General features: G+C 45.7%; 1 protein-coding gene across 3 annotated transcripts; it reads left to right on the forward strand.

Annotated features, from left to right (window-relative positions):
• Positions 1-991: 991 nt before the first annotated feature.
• Positions 992-26,341, forward strand: HEBP1 (heme binding protein 1). Of its 3 annotated transcripts, XM_053894876.1 has the most exons (6): positions 1,011-1,188; positions 1,967-2,215; positions 9,615-9,753; positions 11,524-11,704; positions 12,353-12,460; positions 25,750-26,341. In XM_053894876.1, the coding sequence occupies exons 3-6, from the start codon at positions 9,711-9,713 to the stop codon at positions 25,919-25,921; spliced, it is 504 nt and encodes a 167-aa protein (XP_053750851.1). In that variant the 5' UTR covers positions 1,011-1,188; positions 1,967-2,215; positions 9,615-9,710; the 3' UTR covers positions 25,922-26,341. The 3 variants fall into 3 exon arrangements, with proteins under 3 accessions (XP_053750850.1, XP_019307573.1, XP_053750851.1); XM_053894875.1 differs by lacking the exon at positions 1,967-2,215 and having other exon boundaries at positions 992-1,188; XM_019452028.2 differs by lacking the exons at positions 1,967-2,215; positions 12,353-12,460 and having other exon boundaries at positions 998-1,188.
• Positions 26,342-27,528: the final 1,187 nt, after the last annotated feature.

Genomic DNA, 27,528 nt, shown 5'->3' on the forward strand with positions numbered 1-27,528 from the left:
TCAAGATGCAAGCACAGCAGGAAGTCCTTCAAGATTGGGGCAGAGCGGCCTGCACAAATGAGGCTAACAATTAGGTTAACAACTCCAGATGACAATGATTACCAGTGAGTTAAAGGTGCATTTAAATTCCTCATATGGGCAGAACACTTTGAATAAACAAAATGGTGGGTGAGTTCAGACAGAAGGACCGCAGGGTGTTTCCAGGGACACAATGAACGTTGTACTGTCAGAGAATATTGACACCATGCATATGGACAGCATGCTCAGGGATTCAAATCCTGGCTAAGCTGCACACTGGTCTTTCACCTTAGGAAAGTCAATTATTCTGAGTATCGAGTTCCTCCTTTGTAAAATGGCTATAAAATATGCATGTTTAGTGGTGAGAGGAGGTGATATTTGTAAAATGCTTGTCAGGGGGAACAGGCACTCAACAAATGGTAATAACATTGGTTAGAAGGTTCTGAATAGAAGGGATGAATGAGCAAAGCCACGATTTGAGAAATTAACGTGGAATTTGTGATTAAAACTGGTTGCAGGAAAGAAAGTAGTAAGGAGAAAACTAGTTAAGATGCTTTTTCAATCGTCCAGATGAGAGGTAACGGGGTGGAGCGGGATACACTGGGATATCTGTAGGTGGAGATGCCGCCATCAGCTGTCTCCAGGGGTCAGGAGCTACAGAGACTTTGAACCTCGTCTACTCAGTCCCTGCGAGGGGCAGAGCCTTAAGAGTGGAGCACCAAAAAAGCCCGAGAGGAATCAGAGGCTTGGAAGTCTGGCGTCCAGGTACCTGAGAGCAGAAGCAGCCGTGGACAGAATGGAGGGCGGCGGGATGTAGGAAGTTCTCCGTTACCGTTGCCTAAATCCCTAACGCGGGAGAATCTCTTTCCAGGCCCCCCAGAACGGTCGGACTCAGTGGAGGAGGCGGGGCCGGCGGAGGCGGAGCGCGGCCCCTCCTCCGCCGCTCCCGCCGTGCCCCGCCCAGCCCGCCTTCGAGCGCCGCTCCGCGGGGCGGAGCCCCAGCAGCCCAGCCCGCGGCCTGCGGCCCCGCTCGCCCTATCCACCTTTGCAACCTCGAGTTCGCAGGTGCGTCCGGAGCGCCGCAGCCGCACCATGTTGGGCATGATCAAGAACTCGCTGTTCGGGAGCGTAGAGACGTGGCCTTGGCAGGTCCTGAGCAAAGGGGGCAAGGTAGGCCCGCAGGGCTGCCGAGGACCTGAAGCGGGGCGGCACCTCCCACCGCACCCTGATCGGAGGGGGGGCGGGGGCGGGTTCTGACGGGCAGGTGGGACAGCGCTGTGCTCCGGAATGTGCGTTTTGGCGCCTACCGGGGGCGCGGCCCCCCAGTGCCCAGCACATGAATTGGGAAGGAGGAAGTAAGGGAAGTCCAGCACAGCAGGCCTAGGGCTCTGCTGGGAGGAGGGGTGACAAAAAGGAGAGGTTGCTTTGGGGGAGGGGTACCCCGTGGCGATAGAACTGCGCCTGTTGAATGCATTCCTTAGTTTAAACATCCCAAGCATTCTGCTCTTTTGCTTCCTGGGAGACCTTCGGTTGCAGAAAGACCAGAAACATGCTTGTCCTTAAGAAACTCCCAACTCCTGGAGGACTGAGTATAAAGGAACAAGATCTGTGCTCCACAGAGGCACAGGGGCAGGAACAAACCATTCTGCCAGGGGCTGATGAGGGGGCCTGCCCTGAGGAGGTGTCTTCAGCTGGGCCTCAGAGAGGTTAGAAGTGCACAGAAAAGGAGAGAGCAGGTGCAAAGGCCCAGAGCTGTGAAATGGTATGTTGGCCAGTGGGACTCCCAGAGTTGGGTCCTAGAATACAGGTTGCGTGAAGAGGGCGTGACTGCTGTCTCCCCCCAAATTTACATCAGTGCTAGCACAAGCAAATGGGACTGCCCCCTGAAGACAGAGTCCCCCACTAGAGCATAGTCTCCTTGCAGACAACTACTTTGTGCACTTTGTAGACTCAGCTCCCAGCTTCGCATCTCGTATGTTAAAGGACTGTGTTGTCTGGCGGCCAAGTTCTGGTACCTGCTACAGTGATGGTCACAAAAGCCCTCAACTAGACTCTAGTCTGCACTCTTCAAGCAACTATAACCAGAGGCCTGTCCCTTCATCTGTCTGTCTCTCCATTTCCTCGGCAGCACATAGAATGATCAAGGTTAGCCCAGATCAAGGGTGACATAGTCAGATGCCCACAAGCATCCAAGCAGGTAAGGGGAATGACGCTAGCCGTGTTAGGTGCTAGGGCAAGGTGGGGTCTGAGGCAAATCAGAGGGAACTCACGGCCCCCTCTACAAAGGCAGTGATGTGGCTTCACAGAGACGTAAACCAGAGTTGCCAGATTTTTAAGGAAGACCAGAAATCCAGATTCTTGGTGTGAACTCTCCCAAGTTAAAATTAATTTATTCGACAAGGAACTACTTGTCGAGTGCCATCTGTGTGCCAGTCCGTCTTACAGGCTGTGGAGATAGAGCAGTGAACAAAACCAAAAAAATTCCATGTCCTCATGGGGCTTACATCTTAGTGGTTAGTTAACAAAAAAACAGGTCAAACATCATTATCAGATGGTGATCAAGGCTGTGAAGAAAAACAAGCAGGGGAGAGAGGAAGGAACAGGGAATTTTAGGAGTGAGGCTGTGCAAATATGTCTGTTTTAACTGTGGATAGCTGCCTACGAATGTTTGTAAACTGCGGGCCATAGGATCTGTCTGTGCCTAGACCAGGCCTGTGTGCCTGCCAGTCTGTGGACTCAGCCCAGGGATGTCTACGGTGCTTTTTGGCCCTAACACTTATAGAATCCACATGTTACCAACAAGTTCCAGAGAGCTTTCCTTTCTATAGTGGAATCCAGCTTACTTGGTCTCTTTAGGTTAAGAGACAATTGCACATTCAGGTCTGAGTTGGTCTGCTGCCTGTTTGCCCTCAGATCCCTTCCTCACCCACTCCCTGCTTTGCTCTCTGGGTCTCTGTGTGGAGTGGGGGCTGATCCCAGTTGCCTGTTTCCCAGGCTCCGATGTCAGGCACCTGGCAGTGAGGTTCACCCAGTGGGAGGCACTACTGGGAGATAAGAGGGTGGGAGGAAGGGAGGAAGGTGTTTCTCCAAACTATCAGGGCTCTGGCACCAAGAGTGTCTCTGTGGATCCAGCTCTTTCTAGACAGGCCACCATGGTTCTAGCTTCCACCAAGTGATCCAGGTGTCTGAGCTCAGGTAGCATAATCCTCCCTCTACCCCTCCTAAGGTGTTCACTCACCTCTGGTTGCCTCACTGTTCCCTGTGGGGCATCTCCGCTCTTCTATTATTTATGAAATTAGTTCCTTGAATCAAGATGCCTCTGTTCAAAATACTCTGGTAGCTTCTGTTTCCCTTATGGATACAGTGTCACCTACCACTGATTTGGTGCCTCTAAGGACAAATACAACTCCCTGATAAGCATCTTCCCTCAACGTTTGATGGGAGTATGGTGCTATCTGGGATGTTGCTATCAGGCTGATGCAAATCATTTAACCTGACCGACCTCAGTTTCTGCAGCTGTAGAATGGATATAAAAATATCTTTCCCAACTGCTCCCAGTGTTACTATACATATTAATTTTTTAAAAGTCATGCGGGGTGCCTGGACGGCTCAGTCGGGTAAGCGTTCTGACTCTTCATTTCAGCTCAGGTCACGATCTTGGGGTGGTGAGATTGAGTTCTGCATAGGCCTCTGCACTGAGTAAGGAGCTTCCTTGGGATTCTCTCTCTACGTCTCTCTGCCCTTTCTCCACTTTGTGCTCTCTTTCCCTCAAAATAAATAAACATTTAAAATGTTTACCCCCTTCAAATATGGTAATATCATGTCACAACTCAGCTCTGTTCTTACTGGCTGTGTGGTCACAGGCAACTTACTTAACTTCTCTGAAGTAAGCATGAGAGGAAATAATTTGTATCTTATAAGATTGTTTGGAAGCTTAAATGAGATAACCAATTCAAAGTTGTTCAACAAAATACCTAACACTTGGTTGGTATGGTGTTAGTATCCCTTTAGTTTCACAGGTAATTTTGGGTAAACTACTTGACCTCCTAACCACTCTGAACCCTGAAATTCCTCAACTGTAATACAAGAATCACCATGCCTATGTGACAATTACTTAAATATTCAAAGGTACTTACAAGCCTTTTTAAACATATATATATATATATATATATATATATATATATATATATATATATACACACACACACACACACACAAATTCAGGGTGTTATTATTTTGAAAACAGACTCTCCCTGAAATTGAGCATCTTACCCTGGAAAGAGTCTGGGTCAGGAACTGTTGCCTACTTCGCTGGGCAAATTGATGGCAGGAAGCGTGTCCTGTGTAGCTCAGGTTCAGGCTCACCAGATGTTCAGAACTGATTGTGATGGGGGAGGTCCAGTCTGCTGCAGACCTTATCAGGTGCCTTCCACATTGCTTCTGGAGAGAGGAGGACACACTGCTCTCTGTGTTGGATTGGGTGGGTCTTGTGGATGCTCAAAGCAGGACTGACATCAACAATTGACATCTTTATGGGATTTTTTTCCAGCCTGTGCACATTGGTTGGGACCCGACATCCTAGGTTGGAATCCTGGCTCAATCACCTGCCCGCTGTAACTTGGGCATGTTATTTAACCCCTTGTGCTCCAGTTTCATCTGAAAATGAAGATAAAAACACTAACGTCTTCACAAGATCATTGGAGGGACTGAGTGAATGAATCCATGCAAAATATTTAAAATAATACCCGACACATAGAAAGTCCTGAGTTAGGTTGATTGTTATTATTATTTTCTTACAATGAGAAAGCTGGCTTCCAGAATTAACATGTACACCCACCACATCAGGTGGCAAGGAAAAAAAAAAACTGACCTTGCAGAGGACCTTGCAAATACCGTTGCAACAGGCATTGTTGCAAGATCCCTGTCTGGAGTTTGAACTTGACCAGGGTTCCCATCGAATGCTGAATATTGGTGTTTGTAGTCATGGGCCAAATCCTTATATGACTGGGAGCATAAGCTAGCCAGATCTGGGGCGGAGGTGGACTATTCTGTTCCATGTGACAATGAAACACACTAAAGACATTAAATCTGAAGAACCAAATGTGTTAACTGGGTTAACCTAGGTGCTTTATTTTCTGCAGAAATGGAATTCTATTTCAATTCCCCCTCGAGAACTAGAGTAGTTTTGTAATACCCGTCACTTAGGTTTGAGCGATCCAGTAAACAATGAGAGTTTATGGACTTAGATGCTGTAAAAACAAGGTGGGACCTGCCATGGTACCACCTTTAGACATTGTGACCCTGCTTTTCTCCAGCATAAATATAACTAGACTAGTTTCTTATCTCTCTACCCAGCTCTGTCTGTTGTATTTCTTGTCGTTAGGGTAAGACCAGGTTTTACTCCGCAGTCTCCTTCCCCACAGACCCTTACAGTACCTAATATATGCAAGACACAGTAGTACATGCTAAAGTATGCAGACAGCCCCTGCCCCCATGGGGCCTGGGATTGCAGGTGGAGGTTAAACACGTTATTCTTCAGCTGTAATTACAATACGTATTGTGTCTCGAAAGGACAAGGGCCTGTACAAAATACCAGGGGAACTTGTTTTAAATTGGGATCCTCTTTGGGAAGCGACTTTTCGGTTGGGGCTTTTTGGATAAGTAGGGGTTCGTCAGGCAGAGACAGGAAAAAGATATTCCGGGGAGAGAAAAGAGGCAGGTTCAGAGGCCCTGAGTCAGGAATGACCATGGCACTGAAGGCAATAGAAGGCCAGTGAGGAAGTGCTCTGAGTGTGGCTGGCAAGGCAGACAGAAGTTAGGCGGGGCCTAGACCACCTGGATAGGTTAAGAACCTGGTGAATGACAGGCTTGTAGGTAAGGGATTAATTAACATGATTAAGTGATACAGAACGCTCATTTGTTCCCCAGGCAATCTTCGCTCCATTCACAGCTTTAGTTACCCCTTCTGCTGATGACTCCCAAACTTATATCCCTGTATCAGTGTCTTGCTGAGCTCTAGACCCACGTGTCCAGCTTGCACAATGGACAGTTTGCTCATCTATAACAGGACGTAGATGAACAGATAGATATGAAAGGGCCCTTCTAACCTTAGTCTTGTCTGAGCTCCTCAGAAGGAGGAATCACTCTGGAGGAGGAGGTTGAGTTGAGCCTTAAGGGTGGGTAGACTTATCATGGAAGCCTTATCTCTCTGAATCACACTGGATTCCTTTCTTTGAAGCCCTTCCTCCCTGTCCCTGGACTTTCTGCCTGGGGGACAGGCTGAGAGCACATACCGCCTAGACCATCCCCAGAACTCTCCTTTCTGCTCCGGGACCCCTCCTACTCGAAATTCCATATCTGGATCACAAAGTCAGTTGAATTAATGTGGGGTGGATGAAACTGACTTGCTGGCTCACCGTCACTAGGACAGTTGTCACAAAATCCTTCTCCCTGTAACAGCCTATGAGGTCTTTGTGCGTCTGGCCCCTCTCTTGCTGTGCCCTGCTTGACCGCCTTTGCTCCAGCCCCAGTGAACCACATCACCCCCAGCAGTTTGTTCTTCTGTTCTTCTCATTTACACTCGTGGTGTCCACGACCTGGAATCGCCCTCCCCGAGCTATCAGAACATTTACTACATCATATGATAATTTTATAATCTTCTCACCACCCAACCAGACTGCCCATATCATATTAATCTCTAAATCTATAACACCCAGCAGAGGTTTTCAATATTTATTCAATGAATCAATGCATCAGTGGCTGAATGTCCAGCTGGATGATCCATAAGCACCTCAAAGTCAGCCTGCCCTAGCCAAACACGTCAACATACATCCGTGCCCTGCAAAACAACCTGACTAGTCTTCTTCTGTGTTCCCACCCTGCCCTGCCTCTCCTCTTAAACATATCAGATTATTACCTGTTAGCCTGTGCCCCTCCTGGTGTCAGAGACTCTGTCTCTCTTCTCTGTATCGTAGCCCATGCCACAGTGCTCAGCACACGGTAGATGCCCCATAGTTGTAAGTTGAGTGAATAAAAAGAAGGAAAGAAAGAACAAAGGAAAGAGCCAACCAGCTCTTTTCTCCATTGAGAGTTTATCACTGGTTTCTCTAGTTGTGAGAGATGAGGGTCCATGAAATGAATTTGGATGCCCCTATTCTGAGTTTGATGCAGGCACACAAATGTCTATCAGAAGTAACTAACTCAGGGCGCCTGGGTGGCTCAGTTAGTTAAGCATCCAACTTTTTTTTTTAATATTTTATTTATTTTTGAGAGAGAGAGCGTGAGCGGAGGAGGGGCAGGGAGTGGGGGGCAGAGGATCTAAAGCAGGCTCTGTGCTTACAGCAATGAGCCCGATGTAGGGCTCAAACTCACAAACGGTGAGATCATGACATGAGCCAAAGTCGGACACTCAACCAACTGAGCCACCCAGGTGCCCAAGCATCCAACTCTTGATTTCAGCTCAGGTCATGATCTCACAGTTTATGAGATCAAACCCTGCGTCTGGTTCTATGCTGACGATGCAGAATCCAGCCTGGGATTCTCTCCCTCCCTCTCTCTTTGCTTCTCTCTCTCTCTCTCTCAAAATAAATAAATAACTTTAAAAAAAAAAAAAGAAATAACTTAGTAGCTAAAGAAAGATGCTTCAAAGCACTAACATCATCCCCCATACAGTATAGAGTCCGGCAGTAAGCATTAGACTAGGGTTTGGAGGTGTGAAGTCTGGTTCCAATTTCACCGCTTAGTAGCTGTGTGTTCTTGGGCAGTTCAATCCCTCTGGTTCTTCATTTCCTCTTTGGGAAATTTCAGGCTGAAATTCTGTGATTCACAGAGTAGCATTTCTGGAATTTAAAACATAAATGGCAGGACTCGGTGGGACCTCCAGTGGAAGGTGTGTGTCGTCTGTGCTGCGACAGAGCCAGAATGAGCAAAACCGCCCCATTTACACAGCAGGGTTTGCTACTGGAGACTCTTTGGTAGTGTGACGCTCTCCGAGGGGAGGGCCTCACAGCAATCCTTGGAATTAGTAGCCGCGGTAGATTTTCAGCCTCTTGATTCCTGGTCTGGTGCAATTCCCGCCCCACCCCACCCCCCCCCCCCCAGCTTCTTGCTATTCTCCTTTAATTTTGCATTACAAACACAATAGGTATTTTTCTCATTCTAAACACAAAATTATAATGTAAGTGTACTTTTTCAGACTATCCAGGCCACTTAGCCCCACCTCCAGAGAGTCATTCGGTCCCCTTGGGAGTTGAGACCTTTCAGTCTAGGATGTCATAGGAAGTCCTGTTTCCCCAGCCAGGGGCAGCCAAGTTCTCTCTCCCATGTGTCTGTTTTTCATCATCATTAGTAAGCGAGGCAGTTCCTTAATCAATAAATAAACGTCTGTTGAGCATCTAATTTATGATGCTCCGTGGCATAGCTCTTGTCCACAAAGACTTCATGGCAGATTTTTCAAACTGCACCAGTGTTTCCTTACCCGATAGCTCAATATAGGGCATGTGTTTCTTCTTTTCGTGGAATAGCATGAAATTTACTTGAGTAGAGTGGAAGTCAACGGGGAAGAAAGAAAAGGCTAGATTCAGAATGTATCCCCTCCCGAAGGGTAAAGTATTATTTTTGTGAAGCTTTGTTTCTCCTTGTAAAAAAATACACATTTCTTGTTATGTGTCGTGGTTCTCTTTAACGTTTGAAAGACACGGTCTTACAGTGTATGTTGAGGAATATGAAATTATCGGAGATATCACAGGGCAAGGAAGAGGAGGAGGGAGTGAAGGAGAGCTGCGTGGGTCTCTATGGCAAAGGAACTTCGGGCAGAGACCCACACAGAGAGTGGTCATGCTGGGGGTGGCGGGGGTGGGGGTCCCGCCAGGAAGGCTCTGGAGAAGTAGTGGAGCTGAGCATCCAGGGGAGTGGGGGAGGGGTACCATTTAGCGAGACAGGAGTAGTGTCTGGAAGTACTGAGTGAAGAGAACTACTCTGTTTCTTCTTGCCTAGAGTCCCTGCTTCTAGAATGAGGCCCATCCTGGAGCCTTGGAGTCTGTGGCGTTGTTGTTGTATCTCTTTGTTTCCTCCTTTGCAATTCTCTTCTCTCTTTCCTGGCTCTCCTGTCATTCAGATGTTGGATCTCCTGGCCTGATCCCCTGATTTCATTTCCTCCTCTGTTTTCTTTGCCTTTTCACTTGACTTTCTGGAAGATTTCCTTCTGCTCTATCTTCTGACCTCTCCACTGAATTTTTCATTTCTGTTGTATTTTTAATTTCGAAGAGCCCTTTGATCCCTGGACATTCTATTTTTATCGCATTCTGGGGGACGTTCTGAGTGGCTTGGGAATGCAGTATCTTCTCTTATCTCTCTGAGAATATTGATTATACCAAGTTTTTTTTTCTGCTGACTCTACATTTGTAAGAAATCCCAGAACCTTTTTCTCATGGCCCTTCGTACCTCTACTGTCCTCTCTTCTACCCTGCCACCATGCCCGGGTTCATCATGGAAAGTTCTTTAGCAGTCAGGGTCTCTTGGAGCTGGACCGTTACTGCTTCTGGAGTCACCACAGGTTACCACTTTACATCTCTTAAGCATGTGTATTCTGCCCCTAGGAAGAAGTCTCCTATGAGGAGAGGACCTGTGAAGGCGGACAGTTTGCCACAGTGGAAGTGACAGATAAGCCTGTGGATGAGGGTCTGCGTGAAGCCATGCCCAAGGTCATGAAGTATGTGGGGGGCACCAATGACAAGGGTGAGTATCCCTGAGGGATGTGGCTCTAGTCTCAGAGGCAAGCTTGCTACGGCTCCCGTCATCAGTGGAAAACACAGGGAGAGGCCACAAGGCACATGTCACCATGTGTTTCCGTGGCCTGTGAACTTGTTGTACTGTGTGCACGGGGGCACTCGGCAGGCGGGGGGGTGGGGGGAGGGCGGGAACCACACTGACTTCATCCCAGCCTCCCCCTCGTTGGGTGGTATCCCTGCTCAGTATCACTGCCTTCCTGCTTCTCTCCCAGGCGTGAACATACACTCTGGGGTTTTTAACCGTACGGTGCTTACCATGACTGAGTGAAGGAAGCCGAGTCACAGAGCCAGGCCAACCTCTGACCCGAGACCTCTGCCTCCAGGCTGAACATCTCTGCTCAGTCCCCTGGTCTGGTTGCTCAGAATCTGCAGGGTACTGAGGCTCAGTGAGTGTTGAGTACGGCAGGTCCCCGGCTCTGTTCTAGCAAATGAAGGGTCTGAGAATTTTTAAGCTGTCCCACTCCTTACAGTCTTGGCAGTCTGTGATGGCTGTGCCCCTATTTTTAAAATGATGGGCGTGAAGTTTCAGTGTGCCTGTCAGCATGAAAACCATATTTAATATGAATGTAACACTAAAGCTCTCTAATTTAAACTACCCTTTATGATCAGTGCAAACCCAAAGTGAATCAGAAAGCAAGGTGAAAAAAGAGATGTGATGTTTTATTTTTAGGGTATTTCTCAAGCTGATAATTCAGAAAGTTAGAAACTGGTATTAACCTCAGTAACATTTACTAGGACTAAAGTAATCAGGCTTTGTATAAGTCCACCAGTAGGAAGTCAGAAATCTTTTCCTTCTTAATACTGTCATAACTTTCTTTTAGAAGAAAATATGTATAAAAATTATAAAACTCGTTAAAGAAAATTTTGAACATAACACAACAGCACCCCAAATAATACAATCATTGTTGTCTTCTGAATGTATTTCTTTAGGGCTTTTTGCTAGGCTTTTTTTTAACATTTATTTTTGAGAGAGAGAAAGAGCGTGAGCGGGGGAGGGGCAGAGAGAGAGGGAGACACAGAATCCGAAGCAGGCTCCAGGCTCCGAGCTGTCAGCACAGAGCCCAACACGGGCCTTGAACTCACAAGCCATGAGATCATGACCTCAGCCAAAGTAGGACGCTCAACCGAGTGAGCCACCCAGGCATCCTTTAATAGGCTTTTAAAATGTAATCATAGTGTTTGTGCAATTGTATACCCTTCTGTTACTTATTTCATAACTATTTTCCACCTTTGAGAAATTGTCTTCTTAAGCGTAATTATTGATAGCTATGTTATATTGTATCATGCGCCTATAATTCACTTAGACATATTGCTGTTTTGAACACTTATATGGCTCCCAGTCTCTCACAATTATAAATTCTGCTGCAATGAATATCCTATCACCTGTAGCCTTTTCCACATTTTGGATTATTTCCTTAAAATTTATATTTAAATAGAGAGTAATTAGATACTGATCTATTTACAGTCTTGATATATATTAGCAAATAATGTTTTCCAAATGAGTTGAATCACTACACTCCTATTTCCAAAATATACAAATAAGAGGTGTTTTGTATGTATCTGACTGTATAGTTTTCATACCTGAAAGATTTATTATTAATTTCAAGAACAAAAAGAATCCTGATTTGGAAGAAGAATGAGACCAGCAGGTCTTTCACAGTTCTGAGCCAAAGTTCTGTCTACAATACCCTCACTCTGTGGGTTTTTATGTTTTCAGGAATCGGGATGGGCATGACCGTGCCTATTTCCTTTGCTGTGTTTCCAAGTGATGATGGCTCCCTGCAGAAGAAATTGAAAGTCTGGTTCCGGATTCCAAACCAGTTTCAGAGCAACCCGCCAGTTCCCACCGATGACAGTGTTAAGATCGAGGAGAGGGAAAGCATCACTGTCTATTCCCTGTAAGGAGAGGGTTCTGTGTGTGTGTGTGTGTGTGTGTGTGTGTGTGTGTGTGTGTGTTTAATTTATTTATTTAAATTCAAGTTAGTTAACATACAGTGTGGTATTGGTTTCAGGAGTAGAACCCAGTGATTCATCACTTACGTGTAACACCCAGTGTTCATCCCAACAGGTGTCCTCCTTAATGCTTATCACCCATTTAGCCCATCCCCCCACCTCCCCACCGACAACGTTCGGTTTGTTCTCTATGTTTAAGAGTCTCTTATGGTTTGCCTCTCTCTCTGTTTTTATTCTATTGTTGTAAGGAGAGGAATCTTTAGGCATCCAGGGTAGCACGTGACTTCCATCACCACTCCTTAATCATCTGGAGGAAGCATTTACATTACATTTATATTTTATTCCAGTTTTATTGAGATATAATTAAAATATAACATTATAGTGACTTAAAGTATACAAGATGTAATGCTTTGATATAGGTAAATATTATGAAATGATCACCATAATGTTTACTTAACATCCATCGCTTGACATAGTTACAATTGCTTCTTCCTGAGATGAGAACTTTTCAGATCTGCTTTCTTAATAACTTTCAAATATTTATTACCGTATATTGTTAACTATAGTCGCCTTGCTTTCTATTATATCCCCAGGACAAATTTATCTTATAGCTGGAAATCTGTACCTTTTGACCACCTTCACCCATTTCTCCAACTCTCCGCCTACATCCCCTGTCGTTGGCAACCACCAAGCTCTTCTCTGTGAGGTCAGGGTTTGTTTTTTTTCACTTCTACATATAAGTGAGATCATATAGTGTTTTCCTTTCTCTGTCCGACTTATTTCACTTAGCATAATGCCCTCAAAGTCATCCACATTGTTACAAATGGCAGATTGTCCTTTTTTTATGGCTGAATAATACTGCATTGTATATATGTATCACATCTTTGTCCATTCATCTGTTGATGGCCCCTCAGGTTGTTTCCATATCTTGGCTATTATAAATAATGTTGCAGTGAACATGGTAGTGCAGATATCTCTTCAAGATAGTGATTTTATTTCCTTTGGATATGTACCCAGAAGTGGAATTGCTGGATCGTATGGTAGTTTCTACTTTTAATTTTTTGAGGACCCTCCATACTGTTTTCCCTAGTGGCTGCACCAATTTACATTCCCACCAACAGTACACAGTTCTCTTTTTTCCATAGCCTTGCTAACTCTTGTTATTTCTTGTCTTTTTGATAATAGCTATTCTAATGGATGTGAAGTGATATCTCATTGTGGCTTTGATTTGTATTTCAATGATGATTAGTGATGTTGAGTGCCTTTTCATGTACGTATTGGCCATTTGTATGTCTTCTTTGGAAAAATGTCTATTCAGATCCTCTGCCCACTTTTTAAAAATGTTTATTTATTTTGGGGGGAGAGAGAGAGTGTGTGTGTGTGTGTGTGTGTGTGTGTGTCAGCAGGGGAGGGACAAAGAGAGAGGGAGACAGAGGATCTGAAGCAGGCTTTGTACTGTCAGCGTGGACCCCAATATGGGGCTTGAACCCATGAACCATGAGATCGTGACCTGAGCCAAAGTCAGATGCTTAACCAACTGCCCATTTTTTATCAGGTTGTTTGGCTTTTTTGCTATTGATTTATAGGAGTTCTTTATATATTTCAGCTTTTAATTCCTGATCAGATATATCATTTGCAAATATTTTCTCCCATTTAGTAGGTTGCTTTTTCATTATGTTGGTTTCCTTTGCTGTGCAGAAACTTTTTTGTTCAATGTAGTCCCATTTGTTTATTTTTGCTTTTGTTGCCAAATACAAAAAATTGTTGCCAAGACTGATGCCAAGGAGCTTACACCTTATGTTTTCTTCTAGGAATCTTATGGTTCCAGGTCTTATGTTCAAGTATTTAATCTATTTTGTGTTGATTTTTGTGTGTGGCGTAAGATAGAGGTCCAATGTCAGTCTTTTGCCTGTTGCTGCCCTGTTTCCCAGACACCATTTATTGAAGACACTTGGCTTCTTTGTTGTGAATTGGTTGACCATATATGCATGGGTTTATTTCTGAGCTCTCTATTCTGTTTCGTTGATCTGTATATCTGTTTTTATGCCAATGCCGTAGTTTTTATTATAATAACTTTGTAATACAGTTTGAAATCAGGACATACGCTTCAGCTTTATTCTTTTTTTCTCAAGATTGCTTTGGCTATTTGGGGTCTTTTGCGGTTCCATACAAATTTCAGGGTTGGTTTTCTAGTTCTGTGAAAAATTCCATTGGAATTTTTATAGAGATTGCATTGAATCTGTAGATTGCTTTTGGTAGTATGAACATCCTAACAATATTACTTCTTCCAATCCATGAGCATGGAATATCTATTCATTTATTTGTGTCTTGTCCAGTTTTCTTCATTAATGTCTTACAGTTTTCAGGTACAGATCTCTTACCTCCTTCGTTAAATTTATTCCTAGGTATTCTTTCCTATTTGATGTCAATAGGATTGTTTCCTTAATTTCTCTGTATTGTCGATGAATTAAGTTAAGAAATACCGAGTCCTGACAATTTCTCACTTCAGTTTCTTCAGCTTCCAACACACAAACATTTGTACTGTAGCTGAATAAATGCGTTTGCCAGTTGCCAAATTCACCTGGATAGAGTATCCCCACAGCTTAAGCTGAACATCCACATTAGCCACAGCAGGGTTCTGGGAGACTCTGGGAATATCTAAGTCAAGCGGTAGTTTGGGGTCACGAATATGTAAATGAGTACATAAATACATAAAGGACTTGGGGGAATCTCCTTTTCTAGCCCATGCTCCCTTTGAATGCCAGAAGGGCAGGGAGTATTTGCCAGAGCTGGACTGCCACCCCCTTAGCTGTTCATTGTCCATGGTCCTTTGAGCAGAGCACTATTATCATTCTAGTCCTGTTGCCAGGGCCTCGAATGGGGTCATGTTCCTTTTGACTGTAGAGCACAACAGGTACAGATGGTTGCATGTTTTTATTCTCTGGGCCCCAGCCTCCCTTCAGAAACCAAGTCTCTTGTAGATAATCAATGACTCCCTGTTTTCAAAATCCTACTTCGTGGCAGGCACTGAACCATGTATAGTCAGAGACCAGGAACGTCACCAGTATCAACTATAGGTATGGATCTGCTCTTGCTCTGGAACAACTTAAAGAAAAATAAATATACAAATAATCTTGCACTGGAGAGTTTTTGTCCACGCCCAGGGGCCTCCAAACATACTTATTTGACTGCCCCGCCCCACTTCTGCACCTGAGGGTGCAACTTTCTCTGTTGCCATCACTAAGGCTTGGAATGTGAGTTTGGCTGCTCTGGGCAGTCCTAGGCCAAGCGACGCAGGGCCCCCCAGAGGACAGTGCGTGTACTGCAGTTGGACCGCTAGCACTGGAAACTCCGCTTTTCTCCAGTCATCAGACTTTCCAGCCTTCACTACAGAGTCTGCAGAGAAAGCAAACTCTAAGTAAAGAATGTCTTTCCCAGGTCACCTGGGTGGCTCAGTCAGTTAAGCGTCCGACTCCAGCGCAGGTCAAGATCTCAAGGTCCATGGGTTCTGGCCCCGAGTCGGGCTCTGTGCTGACAGCTCAGAGCCTGGAGCTTGCTTCGGATTCTGTGTCTCTCTGTCTCTCTCTCATAAATAAACATTAAAAAAAAAAAAAAAAAAAAGAATGTCTTTCCCAAGGGCAGGGACTAGAGTGGGGAAGCGAGCTGAGGTGCCTGTGGCCCAGAATTTAAAGAGACACCCACTTTCACAGTTGTCCAAGTATAGGGTTAGCACTGAGAGAATAAGCGCCTCCTTAAATCTTATGCCCTCTGTCTCACCTATCTGACCTTCATGCCTGATCCCTCTGTTCCATTCTCTTCCCTGTGTCTTGGGAGGCAGTCTGGTATACTCCAATGAATAAGTATGTTTTCGTTTGAATCCCAGAAGCTTGGGAAGTCCCTCACCCTCTTTAAGACAGTTTCTCCATCTGTCGAGTGCCATAACAATGTCCCTCATAGGATTATTACTAAAGAGTACCTTTCAGTAGCTACTAAGATGCTTCTGTCTTTACAAATCACTTCATGACCTGTGGTAAGGTTCAGTAATTTTTTTTCCCTTCGCTCCTTTTGATTTCATGAGGAATGAGGTTGACATGGTTAAATCAGTTCGCATAAGACTTCAAGCGGACGAGGCTGGCTTTGAATCGTCTGTTTTACCAGACCCAGGGTGATGAGTTGGTATGATTTTTTTTCTTTTAACATTTTAGTTTGGAAATTTTCAAACTTATAAAAAAATAGAAGATCGTGAAATCCTATGTAACCCATCACTTACCTTCAATGATAATTAACTCAAGGCCAAACCTGTGTAATAAAAAGATACAATAAACTTAATGACGTCCTATGTAACCTATCACTCACCTTCAAGATAATTAACTCAAGGTCAAATCTGTGTCATGGGTACCCTCACAACTACCACCCAGCCCCTCCACTGGGTTATTTTTAGGCAAATTCCAGACATTTTATTATTTCATCCACAAATACTTCAGTGTGACTACCAAAGACCTTTTAAAAACACACTCATAATGTCTTATTACTCCTAAAATTTTAACATTTCATTAATGTGATAATAATATAAAATATGTCCGGTGTTCAGATTTCTCCCACTACCTGAAAATTTGTTCTTAAAAGTTTGTTTTGAGCCGGGATCCAAATAAAATCCACCCATTGCAATTGGTTGGTATGCCTTTTAAGCTTTTACTAATCTGCGGCCTTCCTCACCACTACACCTTTTCATTTTTCATTACTGCTTAGGGGTCATTTGTCCTATTTCCTGTAGTCTGAATGTTGCAGATTGCCTTTCAGTGACCTTTTAACGTGTTCCTCTGCCTCTGGCACTGCCTGTAAATTAGTCGTTAGAACCAGAGGCATAGTCAGATTCCAGCTGCTGCTTTTGGCAAGGATGTTTCATAGGTGGTGCTGTATCCCTCTATCGGGGGCCCATACGGTTTGCTTGCCTCTGTTTTTGTGAGGTCAGCGACTGTAGATCACCCTTGCCTAGAGGCCTTTCTTATACCTGGTAAAGTGATAATGTGTTCTATTTGTCCTTCAGTTATTAGCTGGAATACTTTGATACAAAGAGAAACCTCTCCTCGTCTGCCATTTGACTTCCCTGAGATGGAGTCGTAGAGAAAATGCAAGATACCTTCTCTGTAGCTTGTTGCCTTCTCCTTATCTGTTTTCAGAATAATGACTTCGTTCCTGAACATCTGCCACACGCAAGGTGGTGTCGATCTGTTTTTTGAGTGTCGGTATTAACATACGAATTTAGACATAATGGATGTGTTTCAGTTCTTTGTAGCTGTTCTTACTGATGTTCAAATTGTCCATCTTTGGCCAGGGGGAGCCTCTTCCAATTGGTTTCTGAGTCCTTTGGACATGACTCTAGTGCTCTATGGTAGCTTCCTTGCTTTCTGGTGTCACAGAAATGTTTCAAGCACATCTGGGCATTTCTTGTTCTAGAGCTGGAATTAGCCATTTCTCCAAGGACCCTGGTTCCTTATAGTGTGAGAGGGTATCTCTTTAAAAGTACTATTAACATCAGGTCTGTGGAAGTTTCCTTTTAATTCTCTGAAATCTAAACCGATGAAAATGATAAATAATGGTATCTTGCATGGCTTAGTGAATTTTTTGTTTAACCGAACACATGGTCCTAAATTAACATGTTATTCCTCAACCAGCCACTGGGTGACACTGCAAGTCAAGTGTGCATTTAAAAGTACCTTTATGTGGAAGGCAGTGTGAATGCGGTAGTAGAAAGTCAAGTACACAGTATGTGCATTAGATGACCAAAAAATTAATTCCAAAATGAAAGCTTTGCATCCTTCATTCAGCCTTCCTTTTGTATGAGCTTGTGAAGGGATGTTCAGAAGGGAATATACATTTATTAGTAGTATGTGTTAGCAGTCAATGAATAGAAGGCTAAGAAAGAATAATACTATCAGAATCCTTTTAGTATTCACAAGAGGCAATAGAAATACCCTCACATTTGTATGAGTGGCCCCATTCCAGACCACTGTCCTCCCTCTGTGTTCCACAAAGGCCACTTAGGTTACAGCTCAGCCTCCTCAGCGTAATTCAGCACTGAGTTCAACAGAGACCGATGGCAGGAGAAGGTTGACAGTTTTGGTAAAATGTCTGGGTATAAAGTGTTGGAAACTAGGAGTTCATTGTCAGGGTGACCTGAGATCCAATGCTAGCTCAATGGCCACGGGACCTTTGGCGTGTTGCCGAGCTTCTCTGTGCCTCAGTTTCCCCAAGTATAAGATGGAGCAAGAGTACCTAACCCACAAGGTTGTTGTGAGGATGCAATATTGTGTATCCACAAATGCCTACACATCGCGAGACATTAGGTAGACGCTTGGTGAGAGTTAGCCTCTTCTCTTCTTGACTTCACTTCCCTCTGAGAATCAGGTCAAGTTTTACTAGAATTGACAAAAAAGTCAAACTCCTACAGATACACTTCAGTTCAAACCTCAACTCTAATTATTATGAGTTTTACAGTTGGGCTTTCTGAGCTTTAGTTTTCTCATCTATAAAATAGAACTTATGGACACCTAGTCAGTTAAGCATCCAACTTTTTTTTTTTTTTAATGTTTATTTTTGAGAGAGACAGAGTGTGAGCGGGGGAGGGGAAGAGAGGGAGGGAGACACAGAATCCGAAGCAGGCCCCAGGCTCTGAGCTGTCAGCACAGAGCCCGATGCGGAGCTCATGACCTGAGCCAAAGTCAGACGTGTAACTGACTGAGCCACCCAGGTGCCCCAAGTGTCCAACTCTTAATTTTGGCTCTTAACCCTTCCCAGGATCATGAGATCGAGTCCTGTGTCGGGCTCCATGCTGGGCATGGGGTCTGCTTAAGATTTCGTCCCTCTCTCTCTCTCTCTCTCTCTCTCTCTGTCCCTCATCCACTCACACTCTTGATATCTCAAAAAATTACATTAAAATAAAATAAAATAAAGCCTATGATGCACTGTTGTTAGGGTCCAGTGAAATGTGCATATGACACCACTTTGTCAGCCATGAGGCACCAACGGATGCTGATGTTGTTTTTCTCTCTAAATGACCAGGCCCTTGGGGCATCTGGGTGGCTCAGTCGGTTAAGTGTCAGACGATTTCAGCTCAGGTCACGATCTCACGGTTTGTGGGATCGAGCCTTACATCAGCCTTGTGCTGACAGCACAGAGCCTGCTTGGGATTCTCTCTCTCCCTCTCTCTCTGCCCCTCCCCTACTCTCTCTCTCTCAAAATAAATAAATAAACATAAATAAATAAATAAATAAATAACCAGCCCCTAACTGAGGACACTGGCAGCTTGGGAAGTTCAGCCTAGAGAACATGAACTTTGGTAAAAAGAGTACAACTGCTAAGCTTCTAGGGTGTTTCCAGAGCTATAGACCAGTGTTAGCCAAGTTCGTAGATAATTCCAGCACCCATCTGTAATCACAGGAGGCTCAGGCCGAGGGTGACATAATACAGTTTTGCCTCCTCGGTCAGCTCAATACTCAAGCTCTGTCCTTTTGATTGCAAGGAGCCTCACCTTCTTTCAAAAACCTCACCCCTTCCTTTTCTGTCCCCTCACCCTTTATTTTCCTCACCTCACTTATTCTCACCTGCATTATATACCCATTTGTTCATTTGTTTATTGTCTACTCCCTCACCAGGATATTCTTGAGGGCAGAACCTTGGGCTAGTCTCTAGTAAGTGCTCAGTTAAAAGTTGAATAAATAAGTGAGTGAAAGTCTTGGTCCTTGCCTTCCCTGCACTTCTCTTTTTTTGCTGTCCTCCCTAAAAATCTTGGTCCCCTCCCATAGCTTCAACTGTCACCCTTCCATTGGTAAATCTCCAGCCTGACCATCTCTCCAGCTCCCTTGAATGTCTTAGCAATCATCAGACTCAACATGACTAAGGTGAGGCCATTTACACACCCATGAATTCATTCAAAAACACCACATATTCATTATTCACTTACTCTGTGCCAGGAATTGCTATAGGTCCTCAAAATAGTGCAGGGGAACAAGTGACGTGGCCGCCCTTTGAAGCCCGAAAAACATTCTAGTGGGGAAGAGAGATGAGAGACAGATGATGTCTCAAGTATTTAAGGACTGTGTTATTTCCGAGATAAGAAGTCGTGTTTGTGGGTTGAGATTATAGGGGAGCATATTTTTTTTTTAATTTTTTTTTCAACGTTTTTTATTTATTTTTGGGACAGAGAGAGACAGAGCATGAACGGGGGAGGGGCAGAGAGAGAGGGAGACACAGAATCGGAAACAGGCTCCAGGATCTGAGCCATCAGCCCAGAGCCTGACGCGGGGCTCGAACTCACGGACCGCGAGATGGTGACCTGGCTGAAGTCGGACGCTTAACCGACTACGCCACCCAGGCGCCCCGGGAGCATATTTCTTACTCTGGCATGAAGTATCTAACAGTAAGAGGGACAGGTGACAAGGCGAGGAAGCCCTTGCCCTGAAGGAGTCTAAGCATCGTCTGGAGAGACGTGCAGCCCGTGTGCTATGTAATGTTCGTACTAACTGGGAAGTTTGGTTCCACTGGGCAAATGTCTATCGAGTACCTCTGATATTTAAGCCACCTCCCTTCTAAGAGCCTGCCAGTGATGAGATTCCGAATCTAAAAATATTTCCCCCCACAACCGGTCAGGTGTCCCGCCAGTCTTTCGCGAACGGGTACTTGGAAGGGACTTCAGTCACCATTTCTGGGCGGGTGAGCCTGAGTCAACACGGCTCGCGCTGCCTTGTCTCCCAAGCACCAGCCTCTCATTCCCAGCTCCCCAGGAGGCATCTTTCCAAACACCTCCCCAGGGTCTCCCAAATCAATACATCAAACATGGAATTCAGATGTCCTCCCCAGATCTGATGCCCTGTGTTCTGTCTTACTAAAGGTCCCTTCTGTCCTCCTACTCGTCCCGTTCAAATGTCATCCTGACTCCTTCACCTGGCACATCAACTGTCGGCCAAGTCCTGGTCACCCCCCAGCCGTGCCTCCCCTTGCATCCGCACCGCCTTGGTCTTCGGCACCTCTTGCCTGAACTGTTGCCGTGTCCTCCTGATAATTTCTAGTTCTTCCACCTCTGCCCCTTCTAAGTTGTCCTTTTATCACCACCTTCCATAGAGCGTGGGACTGATCGCACTCCCTCCCCCCTGCTGCTCAACTCTGGTCACGGGCCTCGCGCCTGCCTCTGACCTAGGCACGCATCAGGGTTGGGATCTAAGCCCAAGCTAGTAATAAAATGAGAAGGGGGATGGGGAAACTTTGGGCTGGGTCCCCGAATGTGTAGCCAGGCAGCGAAGCCTAGTAAAAATGCTCTGTCATGGCATCGCATCCGCGACGTCGCCCCACTCCGTGTCCACCTGATCTCAGCGCACGCCGCCCCCCAGCTCCCAGGGCCCCCCTCCAACACATGCGCAGGCACCCTCCACTTCCACGCTTTCACTTTCACCCAGCTCCTCCTACAGACTGTCTCCAGCTTCTGCTTCTTGGAAGCTGTGTGAGGACAGGCATTTTTGTCGTATTGTTCATTGTTGGCATCAGGAAGGGATGCTCAATAAACAATTGCTTAATATCAGGTCCTCCGTGATGCCTTCCCTTCGTGTTGTAAGTCAGAACCAATCATTCCCTATTCCCCGCCCCCAGAGCATTCCATTTGTACCTTCTACCTTCATTCTAGTGCTTCCTTCTGCCCTATATAATCTTTATGTGTGTTTCTGTCCTGACCACTACAGTTAGACCTCGAGAGGGTAGATAGACGTCTTCGTCGTCTTTACAGCTCTGTGGTGTCTAGCTTGTGTGTTGTGCCCCGTGATGCTCGACTCCGTGAGCACGGTTCAGTCTGATGGCCTGAAATGCCTTATAGTGTGACTTCTTTCCTGTTGACGTGAAATTATCAGCTCCTAGTCTTAATACCTCTTTTGCCTAGCACAGGGCTACATGCATAGCAGATTGTCTCTAAATTTGTGTGGGCTTGTTGGTAAAGTTTTAGACCAAGTTGGGTGGTCAGGCTAGACCATGCATTTCTCTTCCTATTTTATTTGCATGCCTGAACTATTATTATCTTTTGCCTCTTTGGACCAAAGCCTCTTGTCTGTTGGCCTGCCTCATTGATGCCTGCATCATCCATCACCACCCCCCCCCCCCCCCCGCCTCCCTAACCTCTTCCAGACCTTTTTAGTCAGCTCCTTTCATGTTTCTGCAATCTAGGGTGTGTGTGTCTTTCCTCGGTTCCCATAGTAACCCAATTCTTTGTTCCAAGTGCTGAACTCTGACGTGGGGGGAGATAAAATGCAGTGCCCCGGAGGAGAGCTTCTTTGAAGATGGAGACTGAGACTTGTTAACAGGCTTACAAAAATAACGTATAGACTTCGTGTTTACTTCCTTTGAGGAGCTCAAAGCGCGTTACGAGAATTCTTGAAATCACACTCAAACGTGCATGGGAACTTGGAGAGCCATGGGCACTGTGTTATCCTCCGCGGATAGCTTGGAAGCTTGAGGCAGGGAGGAAGGAGGCAGCTTACCTGTGAACAGGCTGAGGAGCCAGCACTGGGCCTGAATCATTTATTAGGACCGCGTGCCCTGTGGGGTTTGGTTTTCTGGCCTGTTTGTGCCGTTCTGTGATTGGGTATGGGTGAGTTGGTTGATTTACCGGTGAGGAGAACACATGTATCTGTTTCATGGCCCACTCGCTTGGTTTGTTTTCTAGTAGAATACCTCCATGATGAAGCAATAGGGAATTTTTATTCTCATTATCAGCATCTCAGTCAGCCTGGGAATAAATATTTTTTAATTGGTTTTTTTTTTTTTTTTTTAATGAACTTAAGAATCCCCAAATGATGACATTCTCCATCTCACGTCTCAGACAAGTTCCTTCTCCAGTGGCCCTTGCCAAGGCCACTTTTTCCGCTCACTGATTGGGGAGGAGGACTCCCAAGAGCAAACTGCTGACCCTCTGTCTGCTCACCATCCAGGCCTCGTCTCCCTCCTTACCATGATGACAGCCAGTAGCTACTCACTGAGGACTCCCAGTAGCTGTCACTAGGTCCACCTTCCCACATCAGGATCTCTGACTCCAGTTCTTTCCCAGGTCTGAGGAGATTTTCACAGTGCCCGACACATACCTAGGTACACAGTAATAGTTGCATGAATGTATTTCACAGATGCACCTTCATATCAACATGCCCCCAAACCATATTATTGACCGTCCTCACCCCGCTCCTTCTTTTCTTCAACCTAGCATCCCTATTCTGGTTATTGGCACCAGTTGCCATCTAGAGACTTTACTGGAAGCCCTGGAGAATCTTCGACTCCTCCACCTCTCCCTGCCCTCCCCTCATATCCAGTCACCCCCCACGCGTGCCTTTGTCCAGAAGCCTTTTCCACCTCACACCTGGCTGTTCATGGCCTCCACTGACTCTATTCTCTCCCTCCACTGCCACCAGAGGAATTTCTCCAGAACACAACCTGATCATGTCAGCCTCTTACTTTCAACCCCCTTGTAGGTCCACCTTTGCATCTAGGATCAGGTTCAAAGTCGGCATGGCATTCAAAGCCCTTCCCAGTGTGGCTCCAGTCAATCCAGTTTTCTTGTTTAAATTACCACTACTGTCCCCTTAGTATGTGCTTCAGATTTTATTACATGAGTGAGTGAATATGGAGGCCGATAGACCTAAGTGCTATCATCTTGAGGTCTGTCGACCTGAAGACCCTAATCCTTATTGTTTATCCCAGAATTGTTCATCTAGCCAATAGATCTAATACGTGTCAGGCACTGTGTTAGGTGCTCAGAATATACCAGGGGGGAAAGTGACAAACATCCCTGCCTTCATGGGGCCTATATTCTTTCAGGAATTCAGACCATAGACAATGAACACAATAAATGAATTATATAGTATGTTAGAAGGTCATAAGTGCTGAGGAAGGAAGGAAGGAAGGAAGGAAGGAAGGAAGGAAGGAAGGAAGGAAGGGAGGGAGGAAGGAAGGGAAGGAAAGGAAAGAAAGAAAAGAGAGTGAGAGAAAAAACAAAAAGAAAAAGGGAAAACAAATGGGGGCGGGGGAAGTGGAGTGAAAAAGTAAACAGGGTTTGGAGAGAGGGTCCAGTTGAGAAGGTGAGATTGTTTATCGACTCGGGTCTTCATTACTAGGCTGTCTTCCCGGGTTCCTGATATTACTGTAGATTACCGTCATGTCCCCCACCCCAAAGGCAGGGAACCAGATAGCTGTTCTGAGCAGAATTGCAAAGTAACAGCAACAGCTTCTGTTTGTTGTGGGCTTACTTTGTGACGGGCACTGTGCTGAGCAGTTCACAGTCTTTTCTCCCATCGTCTTTACAACAGCCTTCTGAGATTCTGCTGTCGACCCTATTTAACAGTTGAAGGATCTGAAGATTAGAGAAGTTCAAGCATTTGCCCAAGACCATGAGCTAGGAAAGGGCAGAGGTAGTATGATTGAGCACACAACTAGCCATTTTGGCTCCAACCAATGAATGAAGGTATTTGAGGACCACACCTTCTTTGGACGTTTCAAAAACCCAGTAGCCTAAAGAGCCAACATTGTTCATTTTCAAGGATAAAATGTAGTGTCACAGCATGAGAGGGGGATGCAGAGGGCACTCTGCACTCCTACATTCAGCATCTGATTCGTCTCAGGCAAGTGGCTCTCAACCTATAGACATTCTCTGAAAATAATTCCAATGTCTTACAAGCTTTTATTGCCAGAACAGTCTTTCCTTAATGTTCATCGTTGGTCTGCTAATCCAGTTTCCTCTCATTGAGTTAGAGTTCAGCTTTTCTTCAACTGCCTTGTAGTCTTTCTTTGATATACTTGAACCAACTTTCTTCTCTTCCAGATTGGTCTCAGCTTTGTCCATGTTCTATGGTGATTGTCTAGACACTGGAAGAATCAATCCCTTAAAGATGAAATCCTGGGTGTTTTTACATCAGTAACCCTGTAATCAACGTGCTGAATGCTTGCCCAGCATGACTAACCGCTTATAAAAGAGCAAAGCGTGACTCAGAGAACCCCACCAAAAATAATGCATTTGGCCTAATCTTGGCCTGGTGCAGATTCAGACTTTTGAGTCATAAAGCTCATTAGAATTGGGGACATATTTGACTCTAATAAAGATTTTAGTGCAACCCAGATTTAGAGTGGTATATTTAGGGTAGGCCACAGGATGAATTTTGGAGCGTAGGCAGATGACGTAAGGAGGGAATAATCATCTTGAAAAGGCAAGCTTTATTCCTTCTCTGTCCCCACCTTCTGCCATCAAGAAAAAGCCTGATTTAGGAAAGTCTTTTTACATGCTAGAAAAAGAAGGCTTTCATGATTTGAACAGGAGAAGGGATTTATTAGAAGTGATTTCTTTATTTGGGGCATGCTTACAGCTTGCCAAGGGGCCTCCCAAGCCTTCCTCGGGTCTCTGCCTTTGGTCGCTCTGTGTTTTTAACAGAGCTGCTACCTGTCACTGCTGTGATGTGCTCCCTCCTCAAAAAGGATCTGCTGGGGAAGAGACATTAGCTTCAGCTCCACCCTAGCTAACGCCCCTGTCTCCTCCTCCTTCCTCAGCTAGAGCCAGAGGGGCCCAGAGGAGTGGCTGCCTGGGCGGTAGAGAGATCTAGAGAGAAGGGCGAAGGCCCAGCCTATGGGAAGGTCAGCCTACCCTCGCTCGGGGAGATTCCAGAAAGGAAAGGGAAGCTCACACTTAGCACTTGACTCCTGTGTTTCAGGCTCTGCATTAGTTTTTCACATCCATTACTCTATTTAATGTTCATAACAACCTTGGGGGGAAAAGACAGCACATCCCCATTGTACACACGAGGATCTGAGGCTCAGAGGGGTCAAATCTCCCCATCTAGGAAGTGGCAAACGTCTTACTGCTCTCACGTGCTTGTCATAGTAAGAGCGGCCAGTGACTTCTTTTTTTTAAAGACTCCCCCCTCTCTTGGAGACCCTGTGTTTTCTTAACCAGCCCCTTGTTCTTCTACCCTAGGCAGTTTGGTGGTTATGCCAAGGAGGCCGACTATGTAGCACACGCCGCTCAGCTGCGGACCGCCTTGGAGGGCACAGCCACCTGCCGGAGTGACATCTACTTCTGCACTGGGTACGATCCTCCCATGAAGCCCTACGGACGCCGCAATGAGGTCTGGCTGGTGAAAGCATGAGTAATTCTCTGAGTTAGACCTTCCTGGACGTGTGTTTCTGTGTCCGCTTCCTCAGGGGAGAGGGAGGAGCAAAGCTGCCGGCTGTATCTCCAGCTTAACCAATCTTCCTTCCTTCAGAGCCCTTCACTGCCAGTTTTCTGAAATCAGCATATTCCATCCCTGCTCTTTTTCTCGTGGTGGGAAATAATACAGCCCAGGTAGGCGGCATCCTTCTGACTGACTTAGAAAGCTCTGTGGTAGACCAGAAAAAGAATCAGCAACGTTTTTCCAGGTATCTAGGGCACTCAAAACTGCTTTTTAAAAATTATTGAACTTGTATTTTTGCTATTGAGGGGAAAATGTGATTTGTGCGTGATCTTTCATCTGTGGTCCTTACGAGATCTTTGTCTGGAAATAAAGATCTTCGATTCAAACAGCTGATACCGATCCTAAGTATAGTTATTTCCACGACTCCAGAGTCTCATAAATAACATCGTTATGAGTACTAGTGATGATGTTTACTGTTACAAGAATCCCAAGTTTTGTTCCAGAATATAAAGCCAAAAATCCCGGGGTAGAAGGACATGTGCCATATGCTTGAACGTGTCCACATCAGAGACGTTCACCTTGACTGTGTTGTGATGATTCTACAACCGTGAGTTGACTATCCTTTTTGCAGCTGTGGTCCACGAAGAGTTCCGGGAGTCACCAAAGTAGACCAATGAGAAAAATCATCACATTCTGTTACACATCCCTGAAGGCAGGAAATTTGCTTGGAGGATGTATTCATGGCGACGAGATGAGGTTAGAAAAAGCGCAGGTCTGGTTTCATGAGCTGAAGAAGAATGTGCGGTTTGGCCTGCGGAGAAGGAAAGGGCCCCTCGACCCCCTGCTTCCGGGGGCTGTGAGGGGCAGGCGGGAAAGCGACTGAGCCGAAACAGAATGTGTGGGTGAAGCAAGAGGACAGAAGAGCCTTGTGGGTCATGGGGCAGGTACCAGGGCCCTGCCCTGTCAACAGCCCTCCCGGGGACAGCTGGAAAGGTTTTCTGGGAGAAACCCACCTCAGCACCCATCAGAAAGTTACAACGTGAGCAGCGAGGAAAGAAACCAAAATGAGCTTGGATCCTCACCAGGATAAAACGGGATTTGCTAAGGAAAGGGGTAAGAGCTATGCCATCGCCTTTCTTGGCAACCATTCAGAACGGCCATCTCTTCTGAGGGCCGGGCCGGGCCCCTCTCTGAAGACCAGTGAGAGAGCACCCTGGAGCCTTGGCCACCTGGAAACACCGTGCTGGGTGCCTTACGTGCAACCCCACGTACCCCACGTACACGCTCTGGGAGGGAGGAACTGTGGTGACCCTCACACACAGCTGAGCACCACAGGCTCACACACTGAACTCAGGGCCAAGATGCCAACGCGGCCACAGGGGCCTTAGGTCACGGCAAGGCGTTTGAACTTTACCCGGAGAGAAAGGAAAAGCACGTGAATGACTGTGAGCAGGAACACGACACCGCCGTGGTTTAAAGGGAAAATTCTGTGGAAGGGAGACCGGAACGGAATGCAAGCGGAGGTGTGAAGAGCAGTCACGAAACTCTCAGAGGACGGGGGCCTAAGGTGGGATGGTGGC

This window comes from Panthera pardus, unplaced genomic scaffold (assembly GCF_024362965.1).
Source record: "Panthera pardus isolate Hobbes unplaced genomic scaffold, ASM2436296v1 HiC_scaffold_6, whole genome shotgun sequence".
Taxonomy (NCBI): Eukaryota; Metazoa; Chordata; class Mammalia; order Carnivora; family Felidae; genus Panthera; species Panthera pardus.

What these genes read in the sequence shown, in the direction of transcription:
- HEBP1 (XM_053894875.1), top strand. Translation starts at nt 1,111, where the DNA reads ATGTTGGGCATGATCAAGAACTCGCTGTTCGGGAGCGTAGAGACGTGG. An exon ending in TCCTGAGCAAAGGGGGCAAG is followed by an intron (nt 1,189 to 9,614) that starts GTAGGCCCGCAG and finishes TTCTGCCCCTAG; the next exon opens with GAAGAAGTCTCCTATGAGGA. An exon ending in GGGGGGCACCAATGACAAGG is followed by an intron (nt 9,754 to 11,523) that starts GTGAGTATCCCT and finishes TTATGTTTTCAG; the next exon opens with GAATCGGGATGGGCATGACC.